Source organism: Schistocerca americana, chromosome 3 (assembly GCF_021461395.2).
Source record: "Schistocerca americana isolate TAMUIC-IGC-003095 chromosome 3, iqSchAmer2.1, whole genome shotgun sequence".
Classification (NCBI taxonomy): Eukaryota; Metazoa; Arthropoda; class Insecta; order Orthoptera; family Acrididae; genus Schistocerca; species Schistocerca americana.
The window spans coordinates 164,372,416-164,396,325 of NC_060121.1; the positions used below are offsets into that span (position 1 = coordinate 164,372,416).

The 23,910-nt window shown below is 40.0% G+C and overlaps 1 protein-coding gene across 3 annotated transcripts in view; it reads right to left on the bottom strand.

Annotated features, from left to right (window-relative positions):
* Positions 1-23,910, bottom strand: part of LOC124605473 (mismatch repair endonuclease PMS2) — a 153,941-nt gene that overhangs the window by 107,026 nt on the left and 23,005 nt on the right. For all 3 annotated transcript variants that reach the window (XR_006978649.1, XM_047137181.1, XM_047137180.1), the window contains exons 4-5: positions 23,639-23,778; positions 11,410-11,518 (exon numbers count right to left, since the gene is read on the bottom strand). Coding sequence is in view for 2 of the 3 variants with exons in the window: in XM_047137181.1 (XP_046993137.1) it covers positions 11,410-11,518; positions 23,639-23,778 (249 nt within the window). In the remaining variant the exon portion in view is untranslated. The remainder of the gene's footprint in view (positions 1-11,409; positions 11,519-23,638; positions 23,779-23,910) is intronic.

The following is a 23,910-nucleotide window of genomic DNA, read 5'->3' on the forward strand; positions in this document are numbered from 1 at the left end:
TTTAAATGAGCAAAACTACCTGTGAAATGGGAAATTCCTACACAATGTTTTACCAGTTCTACAGCAAAGCATTACAGAACCACAGAACGTACAATTATCGCTACACTCATTAATAAATATAACTGTACTGCGAAACATCACGCAACCATAAAGCAGTTTTTACTCGACTCTCGTAGTTTTCCGTATTGTTACATTAGAGTACTGGAATGGATTTTATACACAAGATCTTTGTACCAACTATTCAAAAGTGATATGCTCCCACAATAAAAGAACAAACAAATATTTACAAGTTATTTTAAAGAAATTACATACAGTCATATTTACACCAGTGATGAACAATTAAAATTGAGAACAAAAGCTTATGCAGGTTAATTAAAAATTTCTGTAAAACAGTTATGATCTTCCTAGTGTTACATCCTTTCAAACATGGACCTTATATATAAAGGCCTTTGCAACAACTGCTCGAAAGTAACATGCTCCTAAAATAGCATAAAACATCTCGGATTTATTTTATGAGCATAACATGGAGTCATAGGAGCAATGACATATATGACATAATTTACTACAAAAAAATCATCCATAAAGTAAGTTATAATGCGCCTAGTGTATCTACAGATATGACTTTTTCCACATCAACATCACAAGTGTCATTAATGTATGCAATGTATAATGCTTCCATTTTCGATATTTGAAAATGGCCTAAGTCCAAAATTGTACAATCATACATGAAATAAAGAGAATGGCAGCTGAAGGCATCTTTCAAAAACTTCATCACAGCTGCAGACTGTATCATACTGAAAATTAGAACATATTGTGAACTCAATCATAATGAGCTATCCTAGACAGAATGACATGTTTCATGCCAACCAGCATGGATTCCAAAAACGTTTTGGCCACGCAAAACCCAAACTCGAATGTTAACTAGATGACATTCTGAAAGCCATAGAATGAAGTAATCAATTGGATGCAGTATTTCTTTACTTCCTAACAGCTGGAATCAGTCAACTGATACAATCACCTGAGTGTAACAACTTGTGGGAGTGATCACATAAGGTCACAGTCTTAGGTAAAACTGGAGTGATCACGTAGGTTCACAGTCCTTGGTAAAGCTGGAGTGACCACGCAGGTTTACAGTCCGAGCCAAACCAAGTGGCAGATCTCAGTAAATTGACAGTATGCTGATAAGATGCAATCAGTCTACAAACAAGATTGTTTAGGAGATTCTCATGTGATGTGTCCCAGAATATTGTTAAAGTATGTGGGACCCATGCCAAATAGGACTACCCTGGGACACTGAACACATACAGGGAGGAGCAGCACAGATGCTGATAGTTTTTTTACCCCATGGAAGAGCATTACAAATATACTGTATAATCCGAACTGACAGGTGTTTAAAGGCCAACTTGTCTCTCAAAAGCCTACATTCAAAGTTCTAAGAAACAGGATTAAGTAACGAATCTAGGAATATACCAAAGTTCCCTACGTACCACTGCCATAGGAACTACAAAGACAAAATCAAATAATTTAGAGTGAGCACAGAGGCATTTAAGCAGCTATATTAAACACGCTCCCTACACAAATGGAACCAGACAAAAACTGTTACACGTATTACAGTGGGAAGTCCCTCTGCCATACATTTCTCAGTGGTTTGCAGAGTATGTTTGTAGATGTAGATCTAGACTAGAACAGGCAAAGAGAGCACTCTTCACCCAAAGAGGTCTACTAATAAAAAAAAACTGGGCTTAATATGAGGAATAAATTCTGAGAAAGTGTGTATGGAGCACAGCATTCTACAGATGTCAGTAAAGATTGTGGTAAGAGTGGAAAAGAAGAGAACTGACACATTTGAAGGGTGTTGTTAAGGAAGAATGATGAAAATGAAGTGAACTGATAAAATATGAAATGGGAAGGTTCTAAACAATATTTAAAGGGTTGGGAATACTGTATGTTGGGAATACTGACAAGAAGGAGGGGAATCATGATATGACGTGTTACGTCATCAGGGAATAGCTCCCATTATACTAGAGGGAGCTGCAGAAGGTAAAACATGTACAGAAACACAAGAGATAGAAATACATGGAACAAACTATTGAGACCACTGGGTGTAAGTGCTAGTCTGAAATGAAGAGATTGGGACAGGATAGGAAATTGCAGCAGGCTGCAACAAACAAGTCAGAAGATCGATGGCAAAAATTCCTGCAAATAGCAGACATGGGTGAAAAGACAGATTCCACCATTTAGATCTCCAAAATAATTTAAACACTGTACCACATTGGTGTCTCATAACTAGATAAAATCCTTCTCAGATACTTCCATTGTTCAAAGACGCGTGTCTCGAAGAAATACAATAGGATCACTGATGTCATCAATACACAAAAATGGAGCATCAATAAGGTTATCAACTATGATCTGTTGCTGATGAAGCTGTAGTCTTTAGGAAAGTATCACAGCTGGACGATAGTAATGCAATGCAGAATGCATGAAGTGCATCATTTCCATTAACTGTAGTGAATGGGAGCTCTCTTTAAATATGGATAAAATATGGATAAACAAAAAGCAATAGTATCAAATTACAAGAGTATAGGTAAATGCCTAATAGTAATAACACAGAGCAATGCCAAACAAAATAACATGTGAGGTCGGTAGTACGAGATATGAATCTAATACTTGCATCAGTTGTGAAGCACCTGATAAACTGCAGTGGATCTGTTAAGAAGACCATGCAAAAGACAATAGCATAATCTTTTTTTAGAATATGATACCAGTATTTGAAGTATATACCAGGTAGGTGCAATATTTGGAAGTTGCACTGTTTGAATCATAACAGATGACTATAACTTACACGAAACTGCAACAAATGATCAAGAAATTTAATTGGGAATTGAAAGACACACTGTACTCATGAAACTGTACTTGGAGAATTTAAAGAGTGGTGCCCACTTAAATTCTCTTATCTCTGTTACTGTGTCACAGACAGGGGCAACAAAAAGGGTTCGGCAAAAAGGCTTTCTTCTGAATCTCTCACACACACACACACACACACACACACACACACACACAGAGAGAGAGAGAGAGACCAGGTCTAGCTTTGGCAGTCAGAGACAGTGGGTCATGTGTGAATGTGTGTGTGTGTGTGTGTGTGTGTGTGTGTGTGTGTGCATGTTGTCCAATTCAAAAGAAGGCCTTTTGGCCAAAAGTTTACTTGTTAGCAGTCTTTTTGTTGTGACTGTCTGCAACTCAGTATCTCCACTACATGTACTCGAAGAGTACAGGGTGCAGCCGATTGCAGGTGGTGGCTCATTTCAATGCCAATTACACTTGTCGCTTTGGATCAGAGGGGATTCTCTCCGGTTTTTGTCAGCTAGTGGAAATGGTAAACACTGTCAATCTTGCTTGCGAGATTAAGGTGGAACTCACCATTTGCAGCATCATCGACAGAACCAACTGTGGTCCTTCCATGCAGAGCTGAGAGGAGGGTCTGAATCAGAGGCTCAGGCAGTTCTGTGAGCTTGTACGCTGCTGATTCCTTGACTTGCATCATCGGGAGGTGGGTTTCGGGTTTCCACTTAATAGGTCAGGAGGCCACTACACACAGGAAGCAACTACACGGGTAGTGGGGGCTGTGCGGAAGGGACTGGGTGGCTTTTTAGGTTAGAGGGTGGCTTTTTAGGTTAGGGGGACTCAGCAAACCACAGAAAAGGCACCCATCTAAAAGCGGGCAGGTAAAACACAGTAAGGTAGTTGTAGCAAGAGTCAGTATTGTAGCTGTAAATTGTTGTAGCTGTGTTGGGAAAGAACCAGAGCTCCAAGCCCTAACAGAATGCACTGAAGCTCAAATAGTTATAGGTAGGGAAAGCTGGTTAAAGCCGTGAATAAGTTCAGCTGAAATTTTTTCAAACGACCTAACAGGGTTCAGAAGGATAGATAAAATGCAGTTGGTGGTGGAGCATTTATTGCTGCCAGAAGTAGTTTACCTTGCAGTGAAATTGAAGTAGATAGTTCCTGCAAAATAGTATGGGTTGAGGTTATACTGGACTAAGCTATTAATTGGATCATTTTAACGACTCCCCAACTCAGAAGATGTAGTTGCTGAATAGTTCAAAGACAACTTGAATCTCATTTGAAATAGGCACCCCACTCATACAATTATAATTGGTGGTGACTTAAATCTACCCTCGATATTCTGGGAAAGTTATATGTTTAAAGCTGATGGCTGGCATAAAACATCATCCGAAATTGTACTGAATGCTCTCTCGGAAATTTATTTTGAACAATTGGTTCATGAGCCCACTCAATGCGTAAATGATTGTGAAAGCATACTCGACCCCTTAGCAATAAATAATCCTGCCATGTACATGAAGAACAATGCCTGGTGGTATTTCAGAAGATTTTGGTACTGTTTTGCACCTGAAAATGATCACTAGATTAAGTTTAAGCACAATACAAAAGGACAATATTGTAGTGCATTTTTTCATGCCCACTTCTTTTTATAATTACAGATTTTTACTTATTTATTTATTTTTCGATGTTGAATAATGAAGCAATGGAAAGAATATTTTCTCTTCACACATTTGTGGAGTTTTCCAAAGTATTTCAGTTTTTTTTCACACGCTAAGTCCATGACGCTTCATAAACCTGTAGCACCATCCAACTCCATCCTTAAAATCTGTTAAGTTACATTGTACGGCTAGCTTACAAGTGTGTATTTGAATCATTTTTGTATTACTTCCAATGCCATTTTAATGGTGTCCTTGAATCCATTTTGATATTTCATCTTCTACTTTTGGCCATTTTCCATTCAGTCTTCTATCTGCACATTTAGTCTTCCTCCTTTTCTTCAGCTCTTCTTTACTAGCTCGCCAATAGCAAATGGTTTTTTGTTGGTGGAGGGCCAAAATGGAGCTGCGCTGTTTCGATGTTCTTCTGCACAGTCTATTACTTTCAATTTACAGTCCCCATCATATGAGTAACTTTCTTTTTTCCATTATGAAACTAGCTACAAACAAAAATTCTGTACTGTTACCGATACAACAAATCACTTTCAATTCAATTTCACTGGCACTGTCGACTGAAATGACACATCATAGGCTAGACAGTGTTCTGGATTTGTGATGGCAGGGCAGGAGGGAGACAGTGTTAGCAAGCTTGTAAATCATCACAACTCATGTTCATCTCAATGGTGCACTGCTGCCGCCAGTTGAATCCATTCTTGCCAGACAGAGATAGGTTTCCTGCAGCATCAAGTACAAGGTCATTTTAAGACTGGTGGGAATTTTAAATAAAAAACTGGACAATTTGTGTATTAATTTTGAGTATAAGATGCACCTGAATTTTGCAGCCAATTTTTTGAAGAAAAAAGTGCATCTCATAGTCCTTGAAATATGGTACGTCAACTGGTTTGTGACACAAAGTCTTCTGTTGTTGCATAAAATCTACCAAGTTCTGAATGTGATGTTCACATTTTCCTATCAAAGGGATCAGAAGAGAAGTCAGATGTTTAGCTAGGTAATATGTTGTGGCCCCTATAACGCTCACAATGGAGCGAAGTGGAACCCCTTCCTTAGGGATCTTAGGCAGCCCATAAAGTCGTGATGGAACTGGCAGTTGTACTCTTAAGCTCCTTTTAAAATGTTCAGGAAACTGGCTGGATCTGAGAAGTGCAGATGTATTCCAATGTACTGCATCAGTTATATCTTTCTGGAGACAACAATGTGCTCGAGTCCTGCAGTAAATCCATCATCTTGCTGAGGTAAGATGTTGAAGGCAAACGAACAGTAGTGTTTTGCTTGTCTGCAGGTAAAATCACTACTTCTGTGTCTTCTCTTCAGGAACGGAGAGTTCTCCTTTCTTCAGCATTGAAGTTCTGCCTGGGTGCGGGCATCCTGGTTATGAGCCTGCAAGTCTTTTGCCTTATTTCTTCAGCAGTCTCATCCAGAGAACTCCACAAGGGTGGTTTTTCTTACCTCTGTTGGTGGTGAGTCCTTAAAGATTGGAAGGCTACTCAAGAAACATTAAATAAAATGTGTCTTCTGCCCTCCAGTGTGAGTGCAAACTATGCTGGGTTCCAATAAAGACAACCTAGTTCTAAGGAGACCAAGAATATATAAAATCACATGCCAATGTGGGAAATCATACATTGGCCATGCATGTTGGACTGTTAAGGATAGCCACATTGAACACAGACAAGGCAAAGATCCTTTCATCTGCTACCACATACTGGGACTCCATCATTTAAGAAGTACTCAAAATACATATAAGTACCAACTAGATAAATAGAGACATGGAATTTCAACTCAGCAAGGTGTGGGAACCAACACTAGCAGCTCTAAGGCATCATCAGCCACAGACAAATAAATGTGAGTCAACACAGATGGGGGAACTGGAGTCCACACACTTAAACTGGGCGCCAACACTCTGCATGTGCGCACTCTGGGTCAAGATTTGCGGCCAAACTTTCGCCGCGTTGCACCTGCGGATACCCTGGCCCGTTTCTTTGGCAGGGGCACTGGATGTCACCATGCTCTATGATTCATCTACAATAATGTTATAGCCCCACCCCTTGGCACCTGCACTTTTCTAGCGTCGCATTGGATAATGTTGTCAAAGCTATACAGTATTTCAACAAGACAGCTGCACGTCATCTTCAGGTGCTTGCTGACATGTTGCTGCATTGGTTTGGCAAGCTACTGCAGCGACAAGTCAATAAGTACCAGAAGATGACATGCAGTTGCCTCACTGAAATACTGTGTAGCTTCAACAACACTATCCAACATGAAGCCTGTGAACCATTGAAGTAATTATGGTGTCGAGAAAATCTCAAACTGGAAGATATAACTTGTTTAAATGGAAGATATAATCTGAGATAGAGAATGCAAACCAGAAAAGGGAGCACGTGCTACTTGTGGATGGCAAGAGATAGATGAATGCTGAAGACACAAGTTCCATGTCTTAGTGATTTGAAGCACTCCTTTCTTTTAAAAAAAAAAAAACACACTGAACTCAACTGTTGAAGTATTATCATCAGCACCATCAGCCATTCCTGTCAAGAATGAGCTAGGTAGATTGACAGCTTTGGACATTACTGAACAAATGTCTGCAAATGAGTGCAGAATGCCTTTGGTTATCGTGAGAAAAAAAAGGCAGGAAAACTGTCAGAGAGCGATACATATCCCATTTGGATACCAGGCATGCTTTTCTCTGCACCTGCAGGAGACCGGTATTTTTTGAATGTTGATCTCTCCGGAGCTTGCTAACGGTCCTCCTGGAGAAGGAATTGCAGTAAGTCCTGATAGTCAACACATCACAAGGATTGTATCATTTCAAATGCTTTGTTTTCGGGGTGGCCAGTGCACAAGCAATCTTTCAGTGGTTCCTCAAGCAACGGCTGCTGGGCATTCCAGGCTGCATACATTATGTACGTGACATCTTGGCAACAGGAGCCACAACGGAAGAACACTCAGGAAACTTGCGGCAGCTGTTCCACACCACCAGTCCACAGGCCTCAAATGCAATTTTGAAAAATCTCTCTTTATTCAACAGTCGGTGGAATACCTAGGACACGTCATCTCTTGCAAAGGTAATAAGCCCACACAGGAGCTGGTCAAAGCCATTATTGCACTTCTTCTCCCCATAAGTTGAATGGAGCCCCAGTCTTTCTTGGGAAAATAACATATTAAGGGAAGCTCATGCTAGGTGTGGCATCGACTGGGCATCCACTGAACAAGTTTTGGAAGAAGGGCATACCTTCTGAATGGTCAGAGGCATGAGAACACGTGTTCCATACCCTGAAGCAGTGCCTCCCCACTCAACAACCTGTGGAAGAAGGGAATTTAACATCTACTGCCTTCAACTTTACATTCCCAGTCAAATGGTGAGACTAAAAGCTCATGAGAGACTCGAAAACACTCAGGAAGGAATATATGGCCCACATTCCTACAGATAAGATACTAACACTGTTTTGAATTCCTACAGGTTGACACCAGAGGGAAGATGAGTCCAGTGGAACTCGTCTATGGCTGTCTGCTCCACATGCTGCTTCATCTTATTCTGCCAATGCCTGTTGGGGCACGTGTGCACTGTCTCCACACTTTTGACTGGGCACCTGGGTGCGGGCATTGAGCTTCAGATGCCATGACAAGCGGACACCAGCAGTCGTCCAGCAGTAGCGAGTATGCTACATGTTCATTCTGGCTACGGGGAACCAAACAGTGACACCGTCATAATCAGATCTGTTGTTTTGGGGACCCAGCCTCCATCCCCTCCGGACCCTCCAGCGGACACCATCATGACAGCGCCACTTTTTGTTTCTCTTCTGATGGACCCTCTGCTATCTTCCTTCCTGCTCCTGAGCTGTTCCTGCCCTCCGGTTCTCAGCCCTGTTCACCAATCCTGGCCACATCCTCATCTCCGTCTGTTTATAGGCTGCCTGAGATGGACTGGATGTCAGAAGATCAGGCTGTGGTTTCAGCCCTGCCAACACAACCCCCACCAATGTAGCTCCCTTCCACACCAAGATCCACCATTGAAACGGAATGGCTATGCCCCCATTGTGTATGCTGTGAACTGTTGCCCTGTGACATCATTAAATATGCTAGTTGTGGAGGTGTCATCTCATTTTTTTATGGTGTGAGTTACAACAGTTATCAATGAACGTTCAAGTATGTTAACACATATTCCTCCATTTCCCTGTTTAAGAATTTGAAATCTTCCTCCAAGGTTGTTCAGTAAAAGTTCAATAATATGGAATCTCCTTTTCACACCCCTCTTTCAACTGTAAATTCTTCATCAACACAAAACCTAGTTTTGATTAGTTATTATACTCCAATCATTTTTTAACAACAGAGCATTGGGTGTTTCCAGGGAAGACAATTTACCTGTTGCTATTCATTCTGAGAGAGCACTTGCTGGTAATCGTGCCAATATCAAACACCCACAAGATTTGTGTGTGCTGATGTGAAACTTCCTGGCAGATTAAAATTGTGTGCCGGACTGAGACTCAAACTCGGGACCCTTGCCTTTCGTGGGCAAGTGCTCTACCATCTGAGCTACCCAAACACGACTCACACACTGTCCTCACAGCTTTACTTCCACCAGTACCTCGTCTCCTACCTTCCAAACTTTACAGAAGCTCTCCTGCGAACCTTGCAGGACTACCGTATTTACTCGAATCTAAGCCGCACTTTTTTTTCCGGTTTTTGTAATCCAAAAAACCGCCTGCGGCTTAGAATTGAGTACAAAGTAAGCGGAAGTTCTGAAAAATGTTGGTAGGTGCCGCCACAACTAACTTCTGCCGTCGAATATACGTAGTGCTACACAGGCATGCTTTGCAGGCACAAAGATAAATACTGGTGCCAAAACCTCTGTGTCAGTAAATACATTTAAAAAAAAGGTGGAAGACGAGCTTTTTTTCCTCCGCCCCGAGTTTCGACCACTGCATTTTCATACATTATCCATCAAAATAAATACAAATTCTGTATTGTTCATCTTCGAATGTTGCAGCGTTTCAATGTACTATGAAAATCCGACTGGCAAGACTGTTAGGGATGTTTGTCATTATGGCCAACTCTACATTCTGAATTTTTTCCTACCTGTGAGAAGAGATGGTTGCTAATAGGAACTTTTATGAATTGTGAATCACATGCAGTATTCTCTTCACCATAAGAATAATATGAATATAAACATTTTGCCATGTATTCATTCGTGTTTGCTGCTATCTCATTTAAATTCTGTCTGCCTAATAAACTACGAAACGAGTGAGACAACAGCAAACGCGGAAGAATATACATATCATGTCATGTTTATATTCATATTATTCTTATGCGTAATAGTGGTACAGGCAGAACTGAAGCACGGCAATTGACTGGATTTTTAAATCTAAGATGACTAATTTCTGTGCAGAATGTAATGTACTAAAGAGGCGTCTGCAAAGATTTTGAAACGGAGAAAAATTTTCGCTAAACTCTCGTTCAGAACATCTTCAATCATTCGCAGTCTATTATTTGGTTCTTGTTGATCATTATCTAGCGCACACGAAAGCAAGCCATGTCGCAACCGGCGACAGGCCGTAAACACTCATTATCAGAATGCATCTTCAGCTAAGAGTGATGTAAACACCTATAACAAAGAGAACGGCACTTATCAGATCAAAGAAAATTAAGCAATCAATTCAAACCAGACGAAGCACATGGAAAAGGTAGGGTACCCGTACATATACGGACGAAGTGCCTGACACATAGCAATGGCTACCTGGTAAAGTTTAACTGCTAAGCTTATGACTCGTACCAAACTACTGTAGCTGTATCGTCATTCATTCGACCTAAATTGTGTCTCATATTACAATGGACCAACTTTGTTTCGATTTGGAGGTGCAGCCTAAAACTTTTCTCTCCCCTTGAATTTCGAGTCTCAAATTTCAGGTGCGGCTTAGATTCAGGAAAATTTTTTTTCCTTGAATTCGAGTCTCATTTTTCAGGTGCGTCTTAGAATTGAGTGCGGCTTAGATTCGAGTAAATACGGTAGCACTCCTGAAAGAGAGGATATTGTGGAGACATTGCTTAGCCACAGCCTGGGGGATGTTTCAAGAATGAGAGTTTGAGTCTCGGTCCGGCACACAGTTTCACATCAACCCACAGGATGAAGGATTAATCATGGAAATCTAAAAAATATTCCAGGTAGTGTCATCCCCGCATGAAGAACGACTTAAGAAAGTAACATTATAAACATTCCAGCTGCTTCTCTCACAATCAAGCTTTACTATGGAAACATATTAACTTCAACAGACTCAAATATTTTTGTGTATCTTTGATGAAATGCTATACAGCTGTTGACAATTTTGTACTTCACACTTGAGCTCATTATGCATTCTACTGAAATTGTGTACATGGTAGTGCATCCGAATATGGTTTTGGTTGTTGGCAATTAACTCACTTTGAACTGGATTCTATGTACAGCCATAAATTTCATCTTATCCCAGATATTTATCACAGCTCAGTTACCATTATAATTTGTCACAAACTGCTTGATGCGTTTTAATGAAGGATAATGCTGTTTTAATCCTTCATTAAAACTTAAGTACAGTTGCTGAATCTCAGTCATGTTCAAGATTGTATGCTTGATGAGTATTTACTGACAGTGTTTTCATCATCATCTCTAATATCCTGGCAGTTTTGCTGTTCTATTCATGTTAGGGAATTTATGAAAATAAGTTCCCATGAGCCATTTTATGTGGAGCTATTTCTCCAGCAGCTTACTTTATTAAAATCAACATACAACAAAACAAGTGTAACAAGAATGATGCAGAATTTTATAAAAACTTTAAGTTCTGTAATTTATAAATCCTCTTTCCACAATCAGTGTGTATTTATATGTCTCAGAGCTCATACGGGAAATTAAAGAATGCTTGACACTTACCTGTTTTGAACCAAATATGCAGGTAATGTTTTCAGATATAGTATTGCTTCCCTGAGTACTAACAACAATAGTGCGGCTACCCTTCTTTGGCTGGTTTGTACATGTGATCCTTTAAGAAAATAGACATTCTTGTCAGAAGATGAATTTAAAGGACATTCTAAAACATAATACAAAGGAAGATAAAAAGAACTGCACAAAGTCAACTGTGCTACCAATTTATGAAATTGTTTGTGAATATTTAGTAAAATATCGGCAACAATATTTATCAAAGCATCTTAATGGTTTAGAGTAAATGGATTTTTTCTTAATGAAACCAAAATACAATGAATGTATATGACTAAGTCTTTTATGCGTCAATACTTTTTCCAGATCTGATGATGGCTGTAAAACTGAAACCAGTTACATGTTCAAACAAATTCAAATAGTGACAGGAAATTCTACAGTTTACATTACTAAGTCATTTTGCTGAGAATACTGTTGTGAACAAATCCTGCACAGTGCTGTTCTGTGGTTATTAAAAAATGGATCTCTTGTTGTGTCCATGTACATAAAAGTTGATTTTTGGCTGCAATGTTCAGACAACCAAAACTGTTCTTAGAAATTAATTACTGTTGAAATACCAGCACTCTGGAACAAATTCAGTATGATTTTTTAGGTCCAGTTCTGCAGATGATTATCACAGATCTTTTTTCCATGACCAGCAGCTTATTTAAGTCACTTTGGGCTGTTTCATTTTGTATATCTGTTCAATAAACAATCTTCATGGGGTCCCATTAACCCCCATAGGGCGCATTGCTAGTTCGCAGATAGGGCAGGGTCAGCTAAGGCATTCCAAAGTGCACACGAGCTCAATGTGCGGGCCACATGCAGGTTGAGGCTCAGCCTATCTCGGCTTAGCGCCATCCTTCTCAGAAGTCTTGGCACATGCAACATTTCATTCAGCATCACAGTGTGGCTTTTTTTGATCGGCACTGCGTTCTTCAGTTTGGTACAATCATAGTGTCAGCACTGTTTGCCCTTCACTATTCGTCCATGGTATAATGGAAGTTTGATGAAAATGAGGCAATCTAGCGATCTATCATTACAACCCTTGAAAAATAAATGGAACTGAAAGAAGAGAAGGATAAAAACTCTCAACACTGCACAGTAAATATACAGTCAGATAATTGACAGGTACTGCAAATTTGCTTCAGAATGACATTACAACCTTTTTTAAGAAAACTTTAAAGATTTAGGTGATGAAAGAGCAAAAAATTACAATGATCGATAGACTACATTCCCTGTTCTGTACGTCAAGAAACACTCTGTGATAAATTTGTAGGCATGGAGTGAGCACATGATGAAACTGGTGGTACGAACAGCAAATTTTCTAAAGTTGCACGCATTATTCCACTATCAGTTGCAACAACAGTTTTGATGGAATTGAAATAAGAGTGTAGAGACTTTACATATTAAGGCAGAGTACACTGGTTCAGTCAAGGGACTTGCTGGGGCGATTTTTTTTTATTTAAAACCCACTACTATTGAATTTATGAAGAAAAAAGCAAAGCAGGAATGACATTTAGAACATCTGGAATGGACTGCAACCCTCATATTTTAAGTGGACTTGACTCCACACTGCCCACTACCCACAATAATACTTTGCAAGGTTCTGATTCAATGGGGATGCAAAGAGAAAGAAAAAAAAGAAAAGAAAAATGATCATCACAGTCTGCTGGAAGGGACAAATTCTGACAAAAACCAACGTTTATTTTGCAAAGATCATTGCCATTAAAGAAAATGCAAGGTTTGAAGATTTAGTAGGATAGTTTTCTAAATGATTTGAGGACACTGCCAATCTTACATCTGCTTTTGAGAATGTTTGCAGTTTCAGTTGATAGCATCCTGAGCCTGTGCAGATGGAGCTGACTGATCTGCAAAGAACTTCCCAATTAAATGACAAATCCTTTCATGTTAAAACTGTTCAGGAGATGTACATTATTTTCCTCAGAAAGAGTTTCTATTTCTCCATAATGAGATTGCTAACATGATAAAATATTTTGATCAACATATGCTTGAGAAAAACTTTTTTCAATCATGAAAGTAAATAATTCACAATTACGTGACAAGCTGAGTGTAAAAATCTGTGAAACTGTCTCTGTCTGTCCATATGCCAACAGTTTATACCACACAAAAATTACATTATGTCTTCATCGTGCAAAAAATAATTAAATAATAATGAAAATTTGTTTTGTTTGTGATCTACATTATTGAGACATATGGTACATGAAATCAGAGTGACGGCATTGCCATCTAAATGTGGCACTTTCGCAGTTTCCCCTCTCCTCTTGCTCAAACGGCATGGTATGGTGGGGGAAGGGTGCAGCCGGATGAGAGCTAAGAGGACTGCTCATGTGCCCAATTCCTGGCCATCCCTAAACAACCCACAGAACAACGGGCAACCCAGTTCCTTTAAAATACTGGGAGACTCTCTCTTATGAATGAAAACTCCAATGAGACCATGGTGCAATGGGTAGATGACACAAATAATCTTTCTGGCAGTTAATGAAGAAAGGAATCATTGCCTTGTGGTGATGGATATTCTAAGACTAAAGGAATCAACCCTAACAGAAAATCCTCAGGTGCATAAGGCTTATCAAGCCTGCTGAAGAATAATTAATTATGTTACTTTGCTACAAAGAATGAACCTTAGATGAAAAAGAACCCCACATACTGTACCTTGGGGACAAATGATGAACCTCTGCAGTCAATGGAAATCCAGGGAATGTACTCAATTTGGACATTAAAACAATTATAAACAGATTGCTGGAACACTAGAAGTGATAACCTCGGCAGGATGTACAGAGGAGACATTAGATGTGATGAAGATAAGGGAAGATTTATACACTTGAGCTTAGTGAAACAAAGTGGAGCTCATTCAAAATTGTTGAGAGTGGATTACAAGTTGTAATGGTATTGGCAAAAAACAGAGAAAATGGAGTACACTTGGTATGGCATAAAAATGTTGCTCCTACCACTGATATTACTTTTATTAGTGGCAGAATAACAAAAGCCACAATAAACACTAGCCACACAACAATTTAAATGTATGCTGCTCAAAAATGATGCATTGTTGGGAAGAAACTAGAATATTTCAAAGAAGTAGAAGAGGAGTTACAACAAGAAACTACTAAGATAACAGGGTTTTGGAATGCAGAAGTTGGAACAAATAGGTCTGATTATCAGATGACAGGACCTTTCGGTTACAGAACAAGGAGGATTGAGGAAGAAAATTTCCTAAATTTTTACATGAAATAAACTTTTGGTAAAATCACTCATGATCCTTTTATTGGTGACACACAATGAAAACCTAAGTACAGAGAACATCAGCTTCACAATAAACAAAGCGATTGCCCCTATAAAAGGATGTGGTAATAAGGATGACTATGAATTTTTCAAAAAAATAGAACAGCAGATACAACAAGAAAACACCATAATAATAGGGTGATTTGAAAGCAGAAGTTGTAACAGACAGGTCTGGTTATGAGGAGATGATAAGAAGATGTGGCTACGGAACTATGAATACTGAAGGAACAAATTTCCTAAATTTCTGTATGAGAAACTATCTATTGATAAAGAATACTGTTATAACGTCAAGTTTAACACATATATTTCAGAACGACACAACACATATGTCACAGAGTAAGTTGACAAGCAAGATGTGTACACGTTAGCATTCGAATGAGCACTGAGTCCCAGTCTAGCGGCCGCTGCTCGGCTGGCCGCTTAGGTGGCGCAGCTGCTGCATGACTGGCAGACAGCGTCGCACGTAGAGGATGCGCGTAATTGCGCGGCGGCGCTTTGAATGATCGGCGAGTCACAACAAATACATTCTTCAAAAAGCAGATCAGTCACAAGGTCCCTCTATATTCTTTCTAACCAAAAGTATCCAGACAGCCCTATGTAATGTGGAGTTGATGATGTCAGGAGATGTGGACCTGCCAGTATAAATAAAGACAGGGAGTATTGAGTTGTCAATAGAAAAGCAGTAACAGCAGAATGGGTCGGTTAAGAAAGGTCAGTGACTTAGAACATGGACTAGTCATTGGATGTGACCCGAGTAACAAAGCCATCTGGAGCATTTCAACCCTTCTAAAGCCATCCATGTCGACTGTTGGCGATGTGATGGTGGGGAGGAAATGTGAAAGAACGACCAAAGCTTAACCAACACCAGGCATACCTAATTTACTGACAGAGAGAGGCCACTGAGCATTTGTGGGCTGCTGTAGAAAATTGCATGAAATTAGTGAACTGAATCTCTCATCAGTTCTGAAGTGCTACCAGCAGTCCAGCTAGCATAATGACTGTGCATAAGGAGTTAAAAAGAATGGCTTACAATGGTCAAGCAGCCCCTTATAAGCCAAACATTTCTGTAGTTCGTGCTAAGCAACACTTGAGGTGGTGTAAAGAGCAGATGACTGGAAATGAGTGATGAATCGTGCTATTCCCTGAGGCAATACAATGGAATGGTTTGGGCATGGCAAAAGACTGAAGAACTTAAACTGCCACTATGTGTAGTACCAACAGTGAAGTACGGAGGTGATGGTGTCACGGTATTGGCATGTTTCTCATGGTCAGGGTGTGGTTCCATTACTGTACTTGCGAAAATGTTGAATGCAGGTGGATATGAACATATTTTATGGCACTGTGTACTGCATACAGTAGTGAGACAGTTCAGAGATGATTATTGATTGATTTTATCAGCATGACAATGCACCTTGCCAGAAATAAGTGTCTGTGAGGCAGAGTCAATGATTTGTGGACAATGGAAAACATTTGGAATGAGGTTGAACGTCAACTTTGCTCCAGACCCCAGAGTTCAACACTACTACCTTCTCTGGTTTTATCTCTTGAGGAAAAATGGACTGCCATTCATCATCAGACATTCAGACACCTCACTGAACACGTCCTCAGCAGAGTTCAAGTCATCATAAAGGCAGAGGGTGGACGTAGCCCACATTAATGTCCACTAATAGGTATCCCGAAACCTTTGATCAGATAGTGTATAGCTGAGATTGAAAATTTAAAACACTTATTGACTATATATTAAAAGATAAACTGAAGGAAGATCAAACATCCCATTGGCAGCATGGACATTAGAGACAGAGTGCATGCTCGGATTACAGGGGAAGGGGAAGAAATCAGCCATGCCCTTTTTAAGGAACCATCACAGCATTTGATTTCGGAATATCATGAAATACCTAAATCTGGATGGCTGAACAGGGATTTGAACCATTATGGTGCCAAATGCAAGTCCAGTGTGACACCACCACACCACCTCGCTTGATAACAGATAAACTTTTAGGGGAAAAGGTAAGAGAGACAAAACTCATCTCAGGTGAATGTTTATAAAGTGACCAAAAGCTTCTAGTATCAGATCTAAATTGCATGGTGAAATATACAGGAAGAGGACAGAAGTTGAATGCAGCTGAGAATAAGAGAGCTTTTCAAAATTGGATGCAGTGAAAAGTGCAAAAGAAGGTGCCAGAGAATAATGAAGAAAAGTAGAATATATACAAAACATCAATAATCAGTTGAGATGTTGAAGTGTGTGGTCAAATAAAAAGTCGAGTAAAAAATACTGAAATAAATGAAAAAATGGTACTCAAGGATTAAAACAGTAAAATTATTACTAAACAATGGAAAATCCAGGATGGAATGTAACAATACCAGAGAAGGAAAGTTGCAACTCACCATATAGTGGAGATGGTGAGTCGCAATAGGCACAATAAAACAAGTGGACCACCCTGTTGCTGAACACGCTGAAAAACATGATACCCCTCATCTCAATGACTGCTTCACAGCCTGTGCCATATGGATCCTTCCCACCAACACCAGATTTTCTGAATTGCGCAGCTGGGAACTTTCCCTGCAATACATCCTACGTTCCCGTAACCCTCCTGGCCTGAACCTTTGTTAGTCACTGTCCTTACCCATCCAGCCCTCTCCCTGTTCCCATTCCAGCACTAAACAGTCATCACTTCACTGCCACACCCAGTCTTTTAATTTCATTTTATTTTTATTTATATTTATCTCCTTTCCACTACTTACCCCCTCCACACCTTCTCTTCTGCCGTCCGTCTAAACTGCAACACTTCACTGTCCACCACTCCCACCACATTATCCCTCCCCCACCCAGTTGCCACTCCCATCATGCACTGGTGCTACAGCTCGCAGTGTAGTTTCAGCTTCCTGAGACTGCAGACGTGTGTGTGTGTGTGTGTGTGTGTGTGTGTGTGTGCGTGCGTGCACGCGCGCACCGCTATATGGTGAGTAGCAACTTTCCTTCTCCAGAAAAATTATTAATGATTGAAAAATGGCAAAGAAAAACAAAGATCCTCCAAGAAAATCAAATTAATGCTCTTGTGTAACAGAATGTATTAAGAATAGCCACACCTGAGCAGGAATATACACATAAGAATAAAAAGAGAAAATTTGGGATACTTCCACTAAGAAACTTTCAAAAGTAGAGAAAATTAAAAAAAATACTTTATGGCTTGATGAATAGTATGAAATCAGAAAGCACAGAGATAAGGCAATATAAAAGGAAGAAGGAATCATCAACAAAGACGTAGAAAGAATAAGAGAAGACATGATTTATTTTGCAAAGTTACTGAATGAGGAGAATAAGGAATACCATGAACCCAGAGTCACTGAACTACATGAAGAGCACTCGCCAATTACCGGACAGAAAAAGAAAATGCTCTGAAACAAATGAAAGGAGCGAAGTCTCCTGAAGATGATCAGTCAACTTCAGATATAAAAAAGGCAGCGGGGATCAATGGAATACCACAGTTGCCCTGACTCTTGGGAGTGATTTGGAAAGAAAATGGGATATGCAGTAACTGGACAAGGGAAATTATAATTAAGATATTTCAGAAAGGAAAATGAAAAAAGTTTACCAACTATACAGATATCACTTTATTATCATAGAACAAAGATCATGTAACTGGTTCCGAAAAACGTATTAGGAATTAATCTTGAAACTCAGTTTGAAGAAAACAGGATGTATTTATGACTAACAAAGAAACAGTTCAACTTATTTTTACAGTCAATAAATGGGGAAATATTAGGGGGGAAAGAAAAGACCTGATGTGACAACAATGTACATTATGACCAGAAGTACCTGCCCATCCCTGTGTAACACAAAATTGACTATGGATGTCACAAGAGGCAGACCAGCCAGTATAAAAGGAGGTGACAAGCACTGTGTAGTTAGTAAAGAACCAGTAATAGCAGAAGATCAGGAGCGCTCAGTGCCTTTGAACTTGAACTAGTAATTGGATGTCACCTGAGTAAAAAATCCGTCAGAGACATTTCAACTATTCTAAAGCTGCCCAAGCTGACTGTTGTTTATGTGATTCTGAAGTGGAAATATGAAGAAAAAACCACAGCTAAAACAGAATGTGGCAGACCTCATGTACTGACAGAGAGGAACCTTCATGCATTGTGGAGGGTGCTTGTAAAAAATCACATGAAATCAGCACAAGGAATAGCTTGACAATTCCAAAGTGCCTCCAGCAGTGTGGCTAGCACAATGACTATGTAGAATCTCAAAAAGAAAAGCAGCACTTCATAACCCACACATTTCAGTAGTAAGTGATGCTTGAGGTGGTGTAAAAGAGCGACGCCGCTGGCCGCTGGACAGTGGTCATACATCACACTGACAGTGAAGTACGGAGGAGGTCTTACTACAATATGGTGGAACTGGATGGATTAAATATCTACTTACTAAGTGGCAGCATGAGAACGCACATATAAAAAAAGTTATACGTATGCAAGCTTTCAGAGCCAGTGGCTCCTACTTCTGGCAGAAGGGTTGAAGGGGAAGGAAGAGGAGTGAGGGAAAAGGGGTAGAGTTTGGAAAAGTTGCCCAGAATTCCGCGTCAGGAAAGACTTACTGGACAGGATGAGAAGGAAAGACTGATTGTCGAAGACTGCACCAGATGAGATTTGAAAACCTGAGAGCTTAAAGGTGTAAAACTGGGTAATATGCAAGACAGAGATTACTGCTAGAACATAGTGCATGAGTTAATAAGAGTGAAAACTAAGTGCATTGTATGTAATAAAAGTGGAAGGGTGCAGCGAAAAATAGACAGGTCAGAAAATGAAAGATATAGAAAACTAAAACAGAGTGAAGAAAGTAGCAGTTACTGTAAAGAAATGCTGAGACATAAGAAATTAAGATAAATTAAAGCCAGGTGGGTGGCCAGAACCAAGGCCATGTTGTAGCACTAGCTCCCACCTCTGGAGTTCGGAGAAAGTGGTGTCTGGGGGAAGAATCCAGATGGCATGTGTGGTGTAACAGGCACTGAGATCACAACTGTCATTTTGTAGAGCACGCTCTGAAACAGGGTGTTGTGTGTTGCCGGTATACACCCTCTACCTAAGCCCATCCAGCCAAACTGATAACTTGGTGGTAGTCATGTTGATGTAAAGGGCTGAACAGTTTTTACATAATGGCTGGTATATGTATGACCTGTCATTTCACAGTATGGGGTTGTTTCTCATGGATAGGGTGCGGTCCCCTTATTCTGCTTACCAAAGATGCTAGAACTGAAAGTGTACAAACATATTTTACAGTAATGTGCACTGCATACAGCAGAGGGACAGTTCGGATATGATGACTGTTTGCATCAGCATGACAATGTTTCCTGTCACAAAGCAGCATCTGCGAGGCAATAGGTCGTGGTCAGTAACATTCCTAAAAGGGACTGCCCTGCCCAGAGTCCCAACATGAACCCACTAGAATGTGCTGTACTGTCAACTTTGCTCTTGACCCCAGAGTCCAACATCCTACCTCCTCTGGTTTCAGAATGAATGGGCTGCCATTCCTCCACAGACATTTCAACACCTCACTGAAAGGGTCCCCAGCAGAGTTCAAGCTCTCATAAAGGCAAAAGTGTTCGCTAATAGATGTTCAGATACTTTTGATCAGATAGTCAGATAGTGTATGACAGTGTGCCGTGGTACAAAATAATGTGTTGCTTAGCAAAATATAATGTCCCTAACTCCCTAATTACAAAATTTCAGATGCTATATGATAACTGTGAGGAAACATAAACAGGTGCTGGAAGATGAAATATGTTTACATGAAAGAGAAGTGTGGAACAGGGCACTTCTTTTTCCCCATTACTCTCGTCACACTCATGGATACCATAGTGAATAACACTAAGTAAGCAGAAAAAGAAGACCTAAATGTTCTTGTATTTGCAGATGATGTTAATGATGGAGTGAAACTATAACAGAGGTACAGAGGAAATTGAATCCATGGAGCACCATGTTCCAAGATTTCAAGATTCTAATTAAATGTAACTAAAAACACAACAGTGGCAATGCTAATAAGAACACTGGCTCCATGAAACCTATTTCTGCAAAGGAACAAGACTGAGAATGTGAATAATTTCACATAGATTGGTAGTGTTGTGGTACGTGATAGGAGTGTCAAAACTGAGATTCTGGGCAGTAATCATAGGATCCAAATTCTTCAATCTAATATGAAGCCTTGTCTGGGATAAGGATGTCCCTCTAAAAACTCAACAGCCCATTTTCCCATCTTTCCTTCTAGTCATTATGTCATGTAGTCTGGAGAGCTGTGTCATAGCCAAAAGACGCACAAACCAATTACAAGGTTCTGAAATGAAATTCCTTATCACTTCTCTACAAAGACAAGAGTAGATAATATCAGATCACCACATAACGAGGTACCTGCATGTGGAAGTGATCATGGAGGGAACGCTGATTGCATTGAGACCAATGTGGTACGGCCACATGAAACAGTTGCAGCCTAACCGAATTCCTTCGTCAGTACTAGGAATGGAATATGTCATGATGAAGAGCTGTTGAATATCCATGGAAGAGGTGGGTGGTCTAGATTAAAGAAGACTTTGAAAGAAAAGGAGAGACTTGGGAGGTGGACATTTTTGAGACCCTTGGTATGATTAATAGAGAAATTGCTGTAGCATTTATCACTTGTAATGCTAAAGGTACTAATTACATTCCATGCATCAGCAGCTTATTTGCATTTTTGGGCTAATTACAAATACACTTAAGCGCTAAAGAAACTGGTATAGGCATGCATATTCAAATACAGAGATATGTAAACAGGCAGAACACGGTGCTGTGTTTGGCAAGGCCTATATAAGACAACAAGTGCCTGGCACAGTTGTTAGATTGGTTACTGCTGCTACAATGGCAGGTTATCAAGATTTAAGAGAGTTTGAATGTGGTGTTATAGTCAGCACATGAGCGGTGGGACACAGCATCTTCGAGGTAGCGATGAAGTGGGGATTTTCCCATATGACCATTTCACAAGTGTACCATTAATATCAGGAATCCGGTAAAACATCAAATCTCGGACACTGCTGTGGACGGAAAAAGATCCTGCAAAAATGGGACCAAGGACGACTGAAGAGAATCATTCAGTATGACTGAAGTGCTACTCTTCCACAAATTGCTGCAGATTATTTGTTGGGTCATCTACAAGTGTCAGTGTTTGAACCATTCAACAAAATATCATCAGTATGGGCTTTCAGAGCTGAAAGCCCACTCATGTACCCTTGATGACTGCACAACACAAAGCTTTAAGCCTCGTCTGGGCCCACCAACACTGACATTGCACGGTTGATGACTGGAAACATGTTGCCCACTCAGACGAGTCCCATTTCAAATTATATCAAGCAGATGGACGTGTACAGGTACAGAGACAACTTCAGGAATCCATGGACCTTGCATGTCAGCAGGGGACTGTTCAAGCTGGTGGAGGCTCTGTAATGGTGTGGGGTGTGTGCAGTTGGAGTGATGTGATACCCCTGATACATCTTGATATGGTTCTGGCAGATGACAGGTACATAAGCATCCATTCACGTCCATTGTGCATTCCCATGGACTTGGGCAATTCCAGCAGGACAATGCAACACCCCATACATTCAGAATTGCCACAGAGTGGCTCCAGGAATGCTCTTCTGAGTTTAAACACTTCCACTGGCCACCAAACTCACCAGACCTGAACATTATTGATCATATCTAGGATGCCTTGAAACATGCTGTTAAGAATAAATCTCCACCCTCTCGGATTCTTATGGACAGCCTTGCAGGATTCATGGGGTCAGTTCCCTCCAGCACTACTTCAGGCATTAGTCAAGTCCATGCCACATTGTGCAGCGGCACTTCGGCATGCCCGTGGGGGCCATACACAACATTGGGCAGGTGTACCAGTTTCTTTGGCTCTTCAGTGTATAATAGTAATTGATTCCAGTTAATAAACCTTCGTAATGCTTGCAACAGTTGTGTAAGACACCTTCTAATCTGGGATTTTTATTGTGATTAGAGATTCAAAACTTCAGGACAGATTTGCTGTTGGGAAATTTGATCATGCTTGATACTCTGTTATCCAGGTACATCCTTGTGTCATGAGTTTCCTTAATTGCCATGTTTATCATTTAGCTCAGGAACATTACTGAAGAGTATGCTAGCAACAAAAATTGGAGGCATAACATCAAAATAAATTTAAAACAGGTTGAATGAGCCTTAACAACACAGCAACACCAATGTAAACGTTTCTGCACATCAACTAGTGATAGCTCTGTAAATCTTGTTGGATGCAGGTGTCACACACTGCATACCACTTTCCAGGAATGTAAGCCAAACTGGTGAAACTTATCGCCAACAACTCACATGCCTTGCAACCACAATTGAAGATGAAGTCATTATGTGTGGCTGCAATCCAATCAGGCACAACCACTTCCCATTAACATGAAAAAAGTAACTGCACAAGAAGATGATTGAGAGGTGATAACACATCTCCTAAAAATTCTCCTAAACTTGTGCCCCCAGACTTCTAACTTCAAATTCCCAGACAGTCAGTCATCAATGAATCACTTTCAGAGAAAAACGTGCTTTGACAACTTAGTCTCTGTGCTTCAGTTTGAAACCACTGACATTTCTTGAAATTCAAAATGTAGAAATAAGCTTGGTGTTAAGGTAGTAACAGACAATAAGAAATGCTAAAATGCTACAGTACTGATTAATTCAACAAAAAACCATTTCTATCATAGCCAAAAAAAAAATTAAAACTTTAATGTGAATCTTGCAGTTATAAAACTTTAACATGGGCTAATTGTTTAAATGAAACGGAAAAAAACTGAAGATATTAAGAAGCTTACAACAAAATGCTTTGCTGCATACAAACCTTACACCGGTGGAGATGAGACAATAAGCATGTAGAATCTGCACCATTTTGCTGAATTCTTTACGCAAGTTGCGCTGGAAGTCCTTATGTCTCACAGGAAATGTTACAAATAGGTTCTTGATGCAGACCGTTGTCCCTACCTATACAAATCATTTACGTCAATTCATACGAATACATGATCATAGATACAGCACATGCACATACAGAACGAACGAGGTTCCCATCTAGAAAGACTTAATTTAAATAGCGATCCACAACTGACAAACTGTCAT